Source organism: Emys orbicularis, chromosome 5 (genome assembly GCF_028017835.1).
Source record: "Emys orbicularis isolate rEmyOrb1 chromosome 5, rEmyOrb1.hap1, whole genome shotgun sequence".
NCBI lineage: Eukaryota > Metazoa > Chordata > Testudines > Emydidae > Emys > Emys orbicularis.
Genome location: NC_088687.1, coordinates 33,476,127 through 33,492,865, shown reverse-complemented (window position 1 = coordinate 33,492,865; position 16,739 = coordinate 33,476,127). Strand labels below are relative to the sequence as shown.

The 16,739-nt window shown below is 41.7% G+C and overlaps 1 protein-coding gene across 1 annotated transcript in view; it reads left to right on the top strand.

Annotated features, from left to right (window-relative positions):
- The window catches only part of GSTCD (glutathione S-transferase C-terminal domain containing), a 133,510-nt gene that overhangs the window by 12,304 nt on the left and 104,467 nt on the right, over window positions 1-16,739 (top strand). Inside the window, exons 3-4 of the mRNA XM_065405313.1 lie at window positions 2,209-2,463; window positions 3,169-3,262. Coding sequence (XP_065261385.1) covers window positions 2,209-2,463; window positions 3,169-3,262 — 349 coding nt within the window. The remainder of the gene's footprint in view (window positions 1-2,208; window positions 2,464-3,168; window positions 3,263-16,739) is intronic.

Here is a 16,739-nt window from a genome sequence, read left to right as displayed (position 1 = left end):
GCTCCACACCTCATTCTTCTAAGATTTTGGAAGGCACTTCAGATTCTTAAATCTTGGGTCGAGTGCTATAGCTATCTTTAGAAATCTCATGTTGGTACCTTTTTTGCGTTTTGTCAAATCTGCAGCGAAAGTGTTCTTAAAATGAACATGTGCTGAGTCATCATCCTAGACTACTATAACATGAAATATATGGCAGAATGTGGGTAAAATAGAGCTGCAGACATACAATTTTCCCCTCAGGAGTTCAGTCACAAATTTAATTAACGCATTATTTTTTTAATGAGCGTCATCAGCATGGAAGCATGTCCTCTGGAATGGTGGCCAAAGCATGAAGGGGCATACAAATGTTTAGCATATCTGGTATGTAAATACTTTGCAATGCCGGCTACAAAAGTCCCATGCGAACGCCTGTTCTCACTTTCTAGTGACATTGTAAATAAGAAGTGAGCAGCATTATCTCCTGTTAATGTAAACAAACTTGTTTGTCTTAGTGATTGGCTGAACGAGAAGTAGGACTGAGTGGACTTGTAGACTCTGAAGTTTTGCATTGTTCTGTTTTAGAGTGCAGTTATGTAACCAAAAAAAAATCTACATTTGTAAGTTGCACTTTCATGATAAAGAGATTGCACTACAGTACTTGTATGAGGTGAATTGAAAAGTACTGTTTCTTTTATCATTTTTACAGTGCAAATATTTGTAATAAAAATAATATAAAGTGATCAGTGTACACTTTGTATTCTGTGTTGTAATTTAAATCAATATATTTGAAAATGTAGAAAAACATCCAAAAATATTAAAGTTTCAATTGATATTCTATTGTTTAACAATGCGATTAAAACTGTGATTAATCGCGATTAATTTTTTTGAGTTAATCGTGTGAGTTAACTGCGATTAATGAACAGTCTTACATAATATTACTTATTTGCATTTCGGTCCCACCAACTGACCTTTGCAAAATCCTAGATCCATTGCTGCCCCATCATTTTAAAATCAATTTAAAATGAACAGATTGTTTCAGTACAGATTATTTGATGATGGTGCAAAATAAAAATTACAAACTAGGATTTAAAAATCCAGATACAGCCAGTTCCAAACACGACAAGGTCTTTTGTCTGATTTTGGCATTAAACCCTTCCTCATTATTTACACTCATAGTAAATTCTCCCAAGAGTTTATTCACTGTGACCTTATCCTATGTAATGTATCCTATGCATTTAATTCCCATTGGTACTATCTGAATCATATGTGTAAGGAGTAGGCTGACCAGATAGCAACTGTGAAAAAACAGGACAGGGGTGGGGTGTAATAGGTGCCTATATAAGAAAAAGTCCCCATAAACGGGACTGTCCCTATAAAAACGGGACATCTGGTCACCCTAGTAAGGAGAGATGTACGCTAATTGGTTCTCATTTTAGGCCATCTATAACCACTGAAAACTAAGACTGAAATAAATTGCCCTATTTCAATTTAAATACTTGCACACCACAACTCCAAGTCAGCAGGAGAGAATGCAAGATTTCCTTTCTACCACACTTAGAAATGGCTCTGTCAAGTAAGCCTTCAGAGTTGAAATATTGTCTGTAAAATGGCTAGCACACATTTTGAGTGCTATATAAATAACAAAACACAACTATATCTATTTTAACTATGTATCTTAGGTATTTTGAAGCCCGTTTTCCTTTCAAGATCAGTTAAAATATGAACCAGAATTAATTATGGTGAACCACACTCAACTTTGTTTCCTCTTCCTTTCTTCTGCTTTTTGGAATAACTAAGTGACTACTTGGTCCAAACAGGTATCATAAGGATTTTGGTTGACCATTCATACTTTACTTTTCACTATTTAATCCTGGATTCTTCTTCTGCACCCTTTTAAAGCAGAAACATCATTACAAACCAAAGTTATAACTGTTATAGTAGGAAGACTCCCAGGGGCCAGACTCATAATTATGATCCAGTATTTGGGCAACACAAAGGTGTTACAGAATCTGTCTGCAAATAGACAGCGAAAAATTCCAGTTTGGGGGGGAAGGGAGGTTTCCAGGTGGTGTGAAGTCAGCTTCTGCCCCATCCATCTGTCCACCAGCATCCATAACATGTTGGGGGAAAGGGAGGAGCAGAGCTTTGCTCTATAGTACAGCTTTTTTCTTCTGTGGATTGAATGCAAAAAATTGCAGTACTAAGTAAGGTTTTTGCTTTATTGTCTAGGTTTTCATCAAGAAGCACAACAAAAAGCTATTAGATTTGCCTCTGATATCCAGTTGGTACCACAGAGTTCAGGAAGTGCCTGGAGTAAAGAGTGCTGCTGCCAAGTGCAATATGCTGTTTCTCCAATTTCCAGATTTGCTGTCTTTCCCAGATGAGCAGCTGAGAGACTTCTCTACAATTCCTGATGACTTAGAGGAAGAACATGAAGACTATCAGTTTATAGGCGGTCCAAGGCCAACCATGACAAAGTTAATGGTAATTCAGCATTTTCATTTATTATTTTCAATAATAATAATAATTAATCATATTATTATAGTTCTGCCTGAATTTAGGATAGTACAGATCTCTAAATAGTAACTAATTAGAAGTGCTTGGAAAACACCTTTGGAAGCCTTCATCAGCTCATTAAGGGCTACCTGTATATTCTGAGTTCTCTCTGAGAACTATTGAGCTATAATTTTTTATTTATATATATTTTTGTTATTTAACTTCTGAATAAAAAATGATAAAGTTTATGACCGGAGGAAACCAGATGTTAAAATTATTAAAGTACACAATGGTATTGGCATATATATATATATATATTATGAAACAAAAAAAAATTAGGCTGTTATAGAACCAAAAATAAAATGCTGCTTTGGTATTTCGTTTTAATATTGTGTCTTCTATGATTTTTTCAGTTGTTTGTTCAGAGCTATGAGTACCTGGAGACCCAAAGAAAATGTAAAAATATCCATTCATTTCTGCATAAAAGATATAGGAAGATGAAAGCCAAAGAAAATATAACTGTATGGTATGGAACAGCAGTAGTCCAACCATGTAGCTAAGGGATCTTAGAGCCTGATCCTGCGCCATTAAAGTCAATGGGAACTTTGCTACTGACTTCAGTGGGCATAGGCTTAAACCATAAGGCCTGTTTGAATCTGTCTTTGAGAGATCAGTTTTTTTTCTTACCCACAGGAAAGCGGTATTGAAGCAAAGTTTTCTCCTCATCCCTGCCCTAGGTGGACCCTAGATTGGAACAGTCTACCAGCAGCAGTCAGTCCTGGAGAAGGTAGGGTCTTTCTTTTTGTATTTTCTTCAAGCTATTCCTATAAAAATATATTTCTTCTAATAAAACTACGTAATGATTTTGGTAGGAACAATGGAAGTGTACAGTACTTTCCTTGAATGTATGTTGTTGTTTTTCCTTTATGTCCAATGTTACATTTTCCACTGCAACTTCGTGATGGCATACTAATCAGTATTGTGAGTATTGTTATGAATTATACACTCCCCCTGAAGCATCAGCAGATTCTAGTCACTTGCAAAAAAAAAATCTTACATTAACTAGACTTGGAAACTTTACACCATTTTTGTCTTGTGTAGGTTTACGATTTCCTCTTCCACTCCTCCAGCACATTAGGTTGTGTTCTCTGACTTCATAGAAGAGTTGGTAGGTTTTGTTGCATGTGTACAGTTCCGTGCACCACTGGGCCCTTTAATTCTTATTCGCCTCTAAATTCCTGTGAGCTCAAATACCTGCATAGTGAATTCTCCTGGGACTCTGAATGTTTTTGTCTTGTCCATGCCTCAGCAGTATTTCAGAAAATGATCTCTTCTCAGAGCCTTGACAAATGTGTTTGGAACCTCTTGAGGCGTCTAGTTACTCAGACTACAAATGTGTTTTCTTCAAGGATTCAGACTTTTTTTCCTTCACAGGAGATAGCTCCTCAGCCTGCCAGCCATGTTGTTTCACAAAAATCATTGCTGTCTATTTTCCTTTTCCTCCTGTGCGCTGTGGCTAAGACAAATTTTCCTCAGATAGATAAGTAATTCTTCACGATTGTTTTACTGTCACTGCTTTAAAAATAAGAAAGTAAAAAGTAAACTGCCAAACTTCCACTGGAGGGGGAGTGGACAGAAGTGTAATTCAGCCTCTCTTAAAGCATTAATCCTAATATTTCCTGGTCCACAAAACGCCCCTGAACTTCTGAGTTTTATCTTGAATTTTAGAAACCTTAATTGCCACATAAAATGGAATAATTTCCAATTGCTTTAAATGCAAGCTATGGACTGGATACAGGGATAGATTGAAAAGATTTATGTTCTCTGATGTCCCTGTGATGTAATCCCAGAGGAAGTTCCCCAGACTCTCAACAGCAGGAAGAATCTGTCAGTTTAAAGTGTTCTGTGTGGTCTCAAGAACTTGCTGTACATCTTCATTAAATGTATAGTTGTGGTGGCTTTCTAGTTAAGTTGGCAAGGCTTCAGTTTTGGGCAAGGCCAGAGAAAACTAGGCAGTGCCAACAGAAAATGCCCACCAAATCTTTAAAAAAAAAAATCAAAAAAATCTAGGTCTTGCTTTCAACCACAAAAAAATGAGCTGCTAGTGTTGGACTAGTGTTTGCTAGAAGGAAAGACTTGTGCTTTTTGGCAACTGGGTCTTTGAATTCAGAACAGGAACATAATTGTCATCCTATCCTTTCTGAGATGTATGATATCATGTCTCCAACTGATACATTATTTTATGTACCTATTTTTTTTTAATCTAGATTGCTTAACCCAGTGGCCAGAAGGATACAATGTGTTTGCAGGAGTGCACTAAAACAGTTTGTAATGTTAGAAGTCATGGTGACATTTTGCAGAACATCTCATATACTATCCACTGTCTTCCAAATGGTTACAAACTTATCATAAACTATTCATAAAGCTGTTGGAATTGCAAGGAATTTTTGTGGGAATCTAGTTCACTTACAGGCTTGCAAGTGATGTCATGGACTTGTTCTATATCAACTGATACAGGTAGCAGGTTCTGTCTGTTCATGTCGGTTAGTAACCTCTGGAATTTTTGTATTCACACCACTACCCTGTTGGCAATGGTTGTTCTTGAGATTCCAGTTTACAGGCTGGTTTCCTGAGCAGACATTTCCAGAACATCTGGATTCTGAATGGGAATTGCATTAGGGTGTCATAAAACAGATGTTGGGACATGCCTATTCCAGATTTACAACTGCAAAATGAAGAAATACATATCCAGATAACAGGGAGTTCTCAGGGAAGGTACTCTAAAAATGATGGCCTAAGGGCATATTAGAATCTTAATGCCAGTGTACTGCTTCTGTTTTTATGTGAGCTTTTCTAAACAGACTGTTGGGATCATGATGATAATTTTGGCCTTTTCCTGACCTTTTACCTTGCTACATAGGTGCTGGAACTCTGGGTGCTGGGAGTGCTGCTGCACCCCTGCCTCGCTAGGACCTTGGCAGTCTGCTGTCCATGGATTCTGTGTAGGCAGAGAGCACTTAAAAACTGGTCACTGGTCCTGAAGTACTTTTGTCCTTTTCATGGGCTGTTTGACTGCTGAGAAGTACAACTTGTATAATAGAGTTTCTCTTAAGTCCTACATATACTGCCAACCTCCATGAAGCTAGTGAAAAGTAACATCTCTCTGCAAAAGTGGGAAAGGTTCGCTTTCTTTTCTGAAAAGCACAAACATCATCTTAGAAACTGGTTGAATGGCCAGCACACTGAAATAACAAAGTCAATCCACTTAAGACCCATAAGGGCGTATACACACACATTTCCTCTTTACATAGAAATAAGATCTCTTGCCATGTAATATTATTTTGTGGTGCCCTTCAGTTCAGAAATTGATGGCACCTGTGTTTGATGTAGGTGCGGTCCTCAAAGTCCTGACAGCCCTTAGCTGCTCCATGAATAGATTTATGGTTTATAATTTAATGTATCTGTCTTCCTAAGACTGACTTTCTGTTTCTGGTTTCCTCCTGAGAAATTCTCTTACTGGAAAGTTACGCAACTGCTTGCATTATTGTTGCCCAGTTTCTTTTAATATTTGAAGGAAAAATAACCTTTTAGATAGGATCTGTCAGCATTACACAATGCTGTTTCAGACTTCTTGTCAGTGGTGGCTAGAGCTCTTGTGTTAAAATAATTTTCTAGTTTGGCTGATAAATTGCATAAAGGTGACAGGTAAAAGTTATATTAAAAGATTCTAACATTTGTGAAAGTCAAATTGATTTTTTTGTTTGCTTCCTGTCTTTGAATATTGGGCTGGCAGTTTCCATTCACACTGTATCTAGGTGGCTGATTCCTTCTTTTGGATAGGAAAATGTCTGAAGAGATGATTCATAAGGGACATTATTTTTTGGAAGTTTCTCTTGTGCTGGATCCAGTTCTCTGGGGGGGAAAAAAAGTCATAATTCACAGGGTATCCTGCCCATCCAGCTAAATCAGGGGTGGGCAAACTTTTTGGCCCAAGGGCCACATCTGAGTATGGAAATTGTATGGCGGGCCATGAATGCTCACAAAATTGGGGGTTGGGGAGCGGGGTGTGTGTGTGAGGGCTCCGGCTGGGGATGAGGGGTTGCGGGTGCTCCGGGCTGGGACCGAGGTGTTCGGCGGGAGGGAGGGGGTTGGGGGTGCAGGCTCCAGGTGGCGCTTACCTCAAGCAGCTCCCAGAAGCAGCGGCATGTCCCCCCTCCGGCTTCTACAAAGAGGCGCGGCCAAGTGGCTCTGCACGCCGCCCTGTCTGTAGGCGCCGTCCGTGCAGCTCCCATGGGCCATGGTTCCCGGCCAATGGGAGCTGTGGGGGTAGCGTGCAGAGCCCCTTGGCTGCACCTATACGTAGGAGCTGGAGGGGGGAGGATATGCCACTGTTTCTGGGAGCTGTGCGGAGCGGGGCAAGCCCCAGACCCCACTCCTGGCTGGAGCGCCGGAGCGGGGCAAGCCCCGGACCCCACTCCCTGCCGGGAGCTTGAGGGCCAGATTTAAAATGTCTGGAGGGCCAGATAGCTAAATGGAGGAAGAGTGGGTTTTTTTGTTTGTTTTTTTTGGAAGCGGATACCTTTTCCTGCTGGCATGCTTGCTGAAATAGTCACAATAATGGCATCTGCACAATGGTTATGAGTGTATTATTCAATCCTAGTTTGCAAAAAAAAAAAAAAAAAAACCCCAACATTTCTAGTTTTGTATCATCTTTGGAAATATTATTTAGGGAAGGCATAGCTAGCTCACCAAGTGTGCCAGCAGTGGGAGGTTTCTGCCTCCCTTCCCTCCCAAAACAACTCTACCCTCTTTAGCAAGTTTGGTGAGGGACCCCATGGATTATGATTTCTGTACAGAACAGTGGAGCCATACTGATGAAAAAAATAGATAGGTTAGAGAACTAGTGTTGCCTTTCAATTAGATTTAGCTACCTGTTCAGCTCTGCTGTTCTGACTGTGACTACATTGTATGTCATCTGCTTTTTTACTGACGGAGACTGATTGGGGCTATATAAATTCTCAGTATTTTATTATTAGACCCTACTTGACATGGTAGGAAAACAAAGTGACTGGATGTGACAAGGTTTTAAATCTGGGTTTGAATAATGCATTTCTATTGTATAAAATGGCTTTCAAACAGATTACTCCTGTAATTTGGTAAATAAAGTTCCTTTTATTAATGTTCATATAAATTAAGAAACGGGAGCAAATATTTCAATTCAGATACACTTTGTTTTTATCCACAGTTAATTTAATTTGCTGCCAAATAGTATTTTCATTTAATAGTATGAAAAATATACTTGGTACTAGCTTTAAACTATCTTAAATGAAACATTAATACTTTGTATTCTGTTGTGAACGTATTGAAGTTCATAAAATACATTTTTCACTACAGAAGTTTAATTGGACCACCTTGCTGTCATAGTTACTTATTACAGGAAAGAGCATTTGATGATGGCAATACTAGCACATTTTATTTAGGTTGAAATGAATTTCATTCAGTGTTTTCTGAATGGGATTATTTACTTTAGCAAAACTAAAGATTGTAGTATTGTGATTTGAATTTCACTCACATTATATATCCAATTGTTAAATAATATTTCTAAAATAAAATTACCGGTAGGTTAATATGTATTAAGCCTTTATCACTCTTAATTGGAATGCAATTTCCAAAAGTGGTACTTTATTAAGAACAAAGTAAAGTAATATTTTAAATTTTGGATCTACTCCTTTTTATTCCTGACGTTATGTGGATTAACTTCACAAAAGCAATTGTAGCAACCTGGCGACATTTATGAATCTTTGACCTCTGCCTTCCTCAATGACAGATTATCACAATATTTGTTCATATTTCATGTACTGTATATCTAACCTTGCTAAGTATTTCCAACTTCATGTAAATAAGGTACTCATCAGATGTATTAGTATGGCACTTGCAGGTGATGTTCATAGTAACACTTTTAGACTTTTATAAGTCTGCCATAAAGATAAAATTTAGCATACAACTTTGTCTGTTGTAAAGTTTTTGTGAATGTTACTATGTATTCCCTGACCTATCATTTATTTAATATTCAGCTTTTCTCCAGTCCACTAATTAAAATGAGGGAGCAACAGTGGAAAAATACTAATAAAATATAACGTTTCCTTTTTCTTTATATGCCATTATAAGCTATTTCTGTTCTCCATTTTTGGAACCTAAAAGCATTGGCCAACATTTTAAAAAATGGGGAGGTTAAGTTGGGTTCTTAAATCCATATTTAGGCTCCTAAGTATGTTTGGTCTGAATTTTGAAAAGTGGAAGCTGACCCCTTGTTTACCATTTCATATTATTTCTTTGTATTAAATATTTATATTACTGTGGTGTCCAGAAACCCCATCGAAGACCAGATACCCTGCTGTGGTAAGTGCTGTACAAAAATAAAAGTAGACATGGTCCATACATTGCACAATTTATAATTTAAATGCTTTTTTGCTCTTCATCCAAACTGTGCCCTTCTTCTGTCTTATTGGTGAGGCAGAGGAAGAAGAGAAGTTAATTAGAGAAATGTGAGCAAACGGACAAGATGAATTAGGCATTCAGGAACCATTGTGCCTGGTTGTGACTCCAGGATCTTTGATGTCAACTGGCAGAAGGGATAGGGGTACAGTGATCCCATGGGTTCACCAGAGCAGTCATGTAAGTTCTCAACTGAAAACCTGTGTCACACTGGTCATAATCATTGAGAGATGTATATATGGAATAAAAGTGAGGAGTAATGTAAGTATACTAAAAACTATGTTTTATAGGTCTGTAGTTACACTAGCTATGAGTGATCTGCTTTTTATCTTGAGACAAACTTCTCCAGACAGGAGATGGGAGATGCTTATATCCATGGTGGACCAGTATGTATTGTATGTCCTACAATAGCAGTCTGTTAGCATTCTAAATCACATGCTAATGAAGAGCTGGAAGGGAATTCAGAAAGAACTTATCAGTAAGAAGTAAACAGTGGGGGGACCTCTATTTTGAGGTGAACATCAGAGGTCTATTCTGGTATGTTTGAGAGTGCAGAGAGATACTCTAGCATCCTTCACCTAGGAAGTAAACTAACAGTGGGTGTTCTTCATGAAAAAGGAATCTCAGCCAAGTTTGGTTGAAAACACTGGAAAGAACTTTGGGGTGAGATAAGCTTCTTTAGACAGGAGCAAAACTTGTTATATTTAAGCTCAAGAATATGTGTTTATGACTTTGTTTTATACGTAACCATTTGTTCCTATCTCTCACTGATATTTATTTGAATCTCTATTCTGTCTTAAATACATTTCCTTTTGTTTTGTAATTGAACGCAAGTGCTGTGTGTGTGATACAGGAACAGTGGTCCAAGGTAAAACTGGTTAAATGTGGCACACTGTTCCTTTGGGTACAAAGGATGTGGGTATCCAGTGATCAGAGGACATTTTGAAGGGACTCGGGGGCTGGGGTGCTTCTGTTGTCAATCTGCAAGGCAAAGACAGGGCTGGAGTAGCCTAGAGGAGAGTGCTTGAATGGCTGACTGTGCTAACAACCAGGTGGCACATGCAAGACTCCCCCTCAGGTGGTAAAGTGACTCAAACCTCTGGGTGCCCTAAGAAGCATCACACTGGGCATTATAGCCCAGTAATTCTGAACAGATTAGAAGGCTAGGATGGTTGGAGGAGAGGAAGTAAGAGGATATAAGAGTTGTAGGGAGCAAAGAGAAGGTGGGAAAACAAGGTGGAGTGAGCACATAAAGATGGAGGTGGTAAAGATGAGAATAGATGATGTATTGCAAAATACATCAGCAAATCATGTAATATATAGAGGAGTAGCAGCAGTGGGAGCACTGTGTTATAAAATAAAACAATACTTAGCTCAATAAGAATGTGAGGTCAGTATTGAGCAAGCTTAAAGTGTCATGTGACAGTGCGTGAAAAATGTCTTCTGACAGGGTGGTGTCTGAAAAGTTAATTTTTGTGAAATGACTGTAGTGTGTGATGATGGTATTCTCTGGAAGATTTAAGATGAGGTAGGAGACTATATTTGAACAGGCTTCCCACCCAGATGGAAGAACTAGTGAACGGCCTTTGTGATTTATAGTCTCTGGTAGGCAGCAGTGCAGGGTTCTCTACCCTCTTAGAATTGTAATTGGTCTTGAGCTGGATCCCTAAGCCTTAATTTGAGTTGTTGTCTGTGCTCCTGGCTCTATTTATTTGTAGAAGTGTTTTTACCTTGAATTTAATTTTTTTATGCCAGACCTTGTCAGTCTCCAAGAGCCAGGGACACAGAGCCACCCTGGAACTAGTATTGGTGATTCCTTTAGATTCACCTGAAGCATGTTGGTAGTATGGGGAGCTTTCACAACAACTGCCCTTGTTCTACAAAGAGATAGGTGATTTGAGTCTCCAAGGCTATCACCTTTCCTAAGCACAAAATTCACTTTGAAAAGAAGAAGGAGAAGGGGAGGGTAAGGAGAGAGAGAGGCTATAATTATTTTTAGAGGGAAAGCTTATTTTTTCAAAACAAACATTTTTCACTTCTCTTTGTTTTTTTAATTCAGTTGTGAAATTCAAAACCAGGCAGTAACTAACTCACAGTCTGCTTGCTTGGGACATGCTTTGCTTGGGTGTAGGACTACAAGCTGTATGTAACATAGAGAAACTGCAGTTAGTAAATTTGTTAATTTGACTTACTGAGAGTCCTACACAGGGTTTGCTTATCTTATATTATCTGTATGTGGCATTGGGTTATTTGTAAGTCATGCTCTGGCCATTAGCATTTAAAGATGTAATAAAGTTTGTTTTTTTTCTGACAAAAGGGAAAATTAATTACAGATATTTGGCTAGCACATGGTCATTCTTGATGTGTATTTTTCAAGGCGCTAGAATGGCATCCATCAGGAATAATAATCTCTACCAAATAAAAGGGCATTTAGTTTTGGAGGGCAAAAAATGCATTTTGAAAGTCAGGCAAACATTGATCTTGGAGGCAGATTTCTCATTCTTTTAAAATACGGTATTGCAAAGCAATTTTTCTTCTCCTCTGAGGTCAGTTCTCAAGGACTGAACTTATTGACCACCTTTAGTGTTTTGTAAATACAGAGCATCATATCAGTTATTTTTCCCCATACACACATGCACATATCCTCACCCTAAGTGCTGATTCCATAGGGAAACTTTATATTCCAACATTTTAGATAAAGTATGTGGAGGTCTCTTATATTAGGAGGTATCTTGAAAATAAAGTAAAATGTTCAGGTGAGGAATGTAATAGGTTTATGTGAGGGCATATGAATATTTGGTTTACTCTTTGTTTAGAGGTAGCCAGTAAAAAAAATAAAATAAATATTAGTAGTCAGATTTCTTTTTTCTAAGATTGTGTTTTAAAAAATTGAATGTAATGCATGTTAAAATTGTCAGATTGACAACTCTGGAGAATGAAGGGCTCTGTTTAACCACAGAACAGATGCAGCAGAAGCAGCAGCCATTCCAGCTTCCCAACACTGCTCTGCCAATGTGCTTCAGGCTGGACCTAGATTAGATAACCCTCTCTGTAGTTCAGTCTCTGGGATATTTTCTGCTGGCATAACTCCATTAGTTATGTCATCAGAGAATTTGGCTTCTATGCAGCCTTTGGTGTTTGCAGAGACTGCCAACAGGGCAAGTAATTGTGGTTTTTATGATTTCTATACTTGTCTACTAGGAAGTGGTCTGATCGAATCAACTGATTGGGTACCGACCACCAAAAACCATCAGATGGCAACAACTTCTTGACCTGGGCTGCATCAGAAATACTAACTTATTTCATTTCTTGAGTGATTTTGTCCCCCTTATGTTCATAGATTCATGAATTTTAAGACTAAAAGGGCCATTGCAATCATCTAGCCCAACCCCCTGCCTAATATGGGCCATAAAATGTTAGTGAGTAATGCTTGTGTCATGGAGTCACCGGTCGATGCTCTGGAACTACTGCATATGAAGCCAGTCAGGACTCTGGGGGAGCCTCCTCTCTCTGAGCATACTGTCGCCAGGGCAAGAAGCTTACAGAGCTTCGACCTTCCTGGGTCTGACCTCGGAGCATTCAGCATCCCCTTCTCACACCGTGTGCTTCCCACAGTGAGTCAGCCTGGGCGGGGCTCCTGGGGAATCCAGAGGGCCCTGCACCCAACTCCACAGTCAGATGTCAGCCAGCCAGTAAAACAGAAGGTTTATTAGTCAACAGGAACACAGTGTAGAACAGAAATTGTTAGCACAGAAATCAGTGACTTTCAGCCAAGTCCATCTTGGGGAGTCCTGGGCCAGAAGCCTTGGACTCCCCCTCTTCCAGTCCCCACAAGCAGATTGCCAGCTTCCAGCGACCCGATCTCAGACACCCCCGTTGCTCCTCCTCCTTGTCTTTGTCTCGCTTCCCGGGCAAAGAGTCACCTGGTCGTCATCTAGTTGCATCCCCCTTCTGGGTCTCAGGTTACGAAGGGGACTTGTCATAGCATATGTGCAGGCATTCCTGTCAGCGTCAGCCGCTTCTGACATGCCTGGCTCCCCAGGCTTTAAGCGCTGCTGCACCTGCAATGATGCCATCCCTCTTTCGGATGGCCATTCAAAATGTATTAAATGTTTGGGGGAGTCCCACATCCCCCCAAAATGTGCCCACTGCAGCAAGCTTAAATCCAGGGCACGTAAGGACAGGGAGCAGCGATTAAAACTGCTCCTCCTTCAGAAATCCTTAGGGTCAGCTTCAGACCTGGGCGCTGACTCAGCTACACGCCGCAGCACCCCCACCTCAAAGAAAGACCCTCTCTCACCCGCAAAGAGAACTTCGTGGGAGAAGACTTCCCCGGGCAGGTCTACAGCCTCCTTCTCAGCGCTTCCCTGGCTGAGCACTTTTGACATGCTGGGCTCCTCCAGCGCCGCGTGAAACCCGCCTGTGGCTGCGGCGGTAGCACAAAGTTCCGGTGCTGAGGCTTCAGGCTTCCAGTTGCCTGCCTCTCTCATGGCATCATTCGGCCATGTCAGCGGTGCCGACACATATTGACATGCCTGACCCCCCCGCAGGCTATTCTTGCTCTCCTGGCACCAGCACCCGCTGAGCTGGCTGGCAGTGAAACAATGCTTTCTGCACAGCAGATTCCTCTTGCACAGCCCTCACCTCACATAGGAGCTCCTGCACCACAATTTACACAGTCAAGGGACCTGCTGGTGTCACCTATCCTGCAGTCACCCATGCTTAATGCCTACTTCTCTCCAAATGCTCAGTCAGGGTCCAGACACCTTTCTCCAGTGATGAGGAAGCAGGACTGCAGGGGGAATTTTGACCATATCAAATATCCCATCCTCAGACCCCAATCAACAGAGATCGTAGAAAAATTACCTCGTCATACTCTCAGGACCCTGCCCCATGGTATGTAACCCCTTGGATGGCACCACCCATGCCCTTCACACCGCAGTGGCAATATTGGGATCCATGAGCACCTTATCCTCGAGATCACACTTGCTATGCCACCACAGCCACACCTGCCCGCCACTGCCAGCTGACGAACCTGCCACTGACGTAAAGCACCAGGCAGCACTGTCACAACTGTAGGATCAGTCATGACCTGCCTCCAACCCAGTGGACCCAGTTGTTACCCCAGATGAAGCCTTATTTCCTCCTCCCCCGACATCTTTGGATGACTTCTCAAAATTTCAAGACCTTTTCAGAAGAGTTGCCAGTGAGTTAAGAATTAACTTGGAGGAGGTTCCTGAACAGCAGCATGAGTTAATGGACATCCTGAAGCCCTCTTCTTCTTCTAGGATTGCATTACCGATCAACGCAGCCCTTTTGGAACCTGCTAAGGCCATCTGGCAGACTCCCACTGCAAGCCTACCTACCTGTAAGTGAGCGGACCGCAAGTACTTCATCCCTTCCAAGGGCTCTGAATTCCTTTTCACTCATCCAGCACCAAACTCGCTGGTAGTAGATGCAGTCAACCTAAAGACCAAACACCAGTTTCCCCACTCCACCCCATCCGGCAAGGACGGTAAGCGATTAGATCTGCTCGGACGTAAAGGATATGCATCTTCCACCTTACAATTTCGCATTGCTAATTATACTACTGTTCTGGCAAAATGTGACCACAAAAACTACAACAAATTCATGGACTTTATTGATGACGTTCTGGAAGAAAAGAAACAATTTATGGCTCTAGTTTCTGAGGGGCAAATCATCTCACGTACCGTTCTTCAAGCGGCCCTTGATGCAGCCAATACTGCAGCAAGATCCACTGCCACAGCACTGGTCATGCTCTGAGGTTCATGGCTCTCCTCCTCTTTCCTTTCCTCGAGAGGTCCAGAGTACCATTGAAGATCTTCCCTTCGGCGGCGGCAAACTCTTTGCCTCCACGACCAACGATGTACTTCATTTAATGAAGAACTCAAGGGCAACTCTCCGATCCCTAGGAATTCAAACCCCTATGACCAGAAGGAGACAATATTGATATCAACCTTACCAGCATCCACACTACCCCACATATACCCAGCAATTGCATAGATCACATGAGCAACAGCAATGCCAGAGACCTAGATACCAGCGTCGCTGTCCAGATTCCTCGGCAGCGTCTCAACCCCCTCCAACAAATAAGCAGATTTGAAGACTTGGTCGAGGGTATAGAAAACAATGTTCCCATTTCAGCACTTACACCGCATGTCCCTGTTTTTGGACACTACCTACGACCATTCTCCCATCAGTGGCAGAACATTACACCAACACTTGTTGGTTATAGAGGTCGTCACAACTGGCTATTCCATCCCTTTCCGATCCTTGCCTCCTACCCACCATCCCTCCCCGCCCCTCTTCAGGGACCCCTCTCATGAGCAACTGCTCCTCCAAGAAGTACAACATTTCCTTCTATTGGGAGCAGTGGAAGTTGTGCCCGAACAACACAGAGGGAAGAGTTTCTATTCCCATTATTTCTTAACAGGAAAGAAAACCGGGGGATGGTGACCAATCCTCGACCTCAGGCAGCTCAACAAATTTATCAAAAAGCAAAAGTTCAAAATGGTTACCCTCACCACTATAATCCCAGCACTGGAGCAGAGCGATTGGTTTTCAGCCCTCGACCTACAGGATGCCTACTTTCATGTGACTATATATCTGGCCCACAGACGTTTCCTTCGTTTTACCCTCGGCTCGACACATTTTCAGTACAGGGTGCTACTCTTTGGCCTATCCACCGCTCCCCGTGTTTTTTCCAAGCTCCTAGCTGTAGTCACTGCCTACCTCAGGAAACAAGGGGTCATAATATTTCCTTACCTCGATGATTGTCTCCTCAAAGCCTCAAACGCTCAACGAAACGCTTCGATGCACGCAGCTCACCGTCGCTTGCTTCCTATCCCTTGGCTTACAAATAAACAAAAACAAATCCACATTATCTCCTACCCAGCACCTGGAGTTCGTAGGAGCACGCCTCGATTCCCGGACGGGAATAGCATCTTTCCCGCCCGACCGCTTCAACACCATAAAACTCCTGGCCACAAAACTTCACAACAGTCCTCATGTCACTGCTTGAGACTGTCTACAACTATTAGGTCACATGGCCTCGTGCACTCGTGGTCAAAAAAAGGCTTGAGGTGCTTGGTTGGCACCTCAAGCGTGGCCAACCAAGCTTGAGGTGCTTCCAAGCTTGGTTGGCCACGGTTTACAGACCGAATGTACACGCTCTAAATAAGCCTTTATCGATACCTTTCAGAGTCCTATGCTGGACAGTTCCCTCCAACCTCTGCTCAGGAGTCCCCTTTTTCCAGGATGCTCCATCCCTCATAATGACTACCGATGTATCTCTCACGGGGGGGGGGGGGGTGTGCACAGATGTCCCACCACACAGCCCAGGGGCTACGGTCTTCAACCGAAACCTCCCTACACATAAACATCCTAAAACTTCGAGCTATACGCAATGCCTGCTGTCACTTCCTCCCATTGATCCGAAACCAACATGTACAGATAATGATCGCCTGCATGTTCTATGTAAACAGGCAGGGAGGAGCTTGCTCTCACTCGCTTTGCACAGAAGCTATGAAGCTCTGGAATTGGTGCCTTGCGAACAACATCCGGATATCAGCCGCCTATCTTCCCAGGGCTATGAATACCACAGCGGACGAATTAAGCAGACGCTTTCCCTGGGATCACAAATGGGAGATAAACGACACGATCATCTGCAACATATTCCGCATTTGGGGCTACCCAACCATAGACCTTTTCGCAACTGCAAAAAACACGACATGTCCCAAATTTTGTTC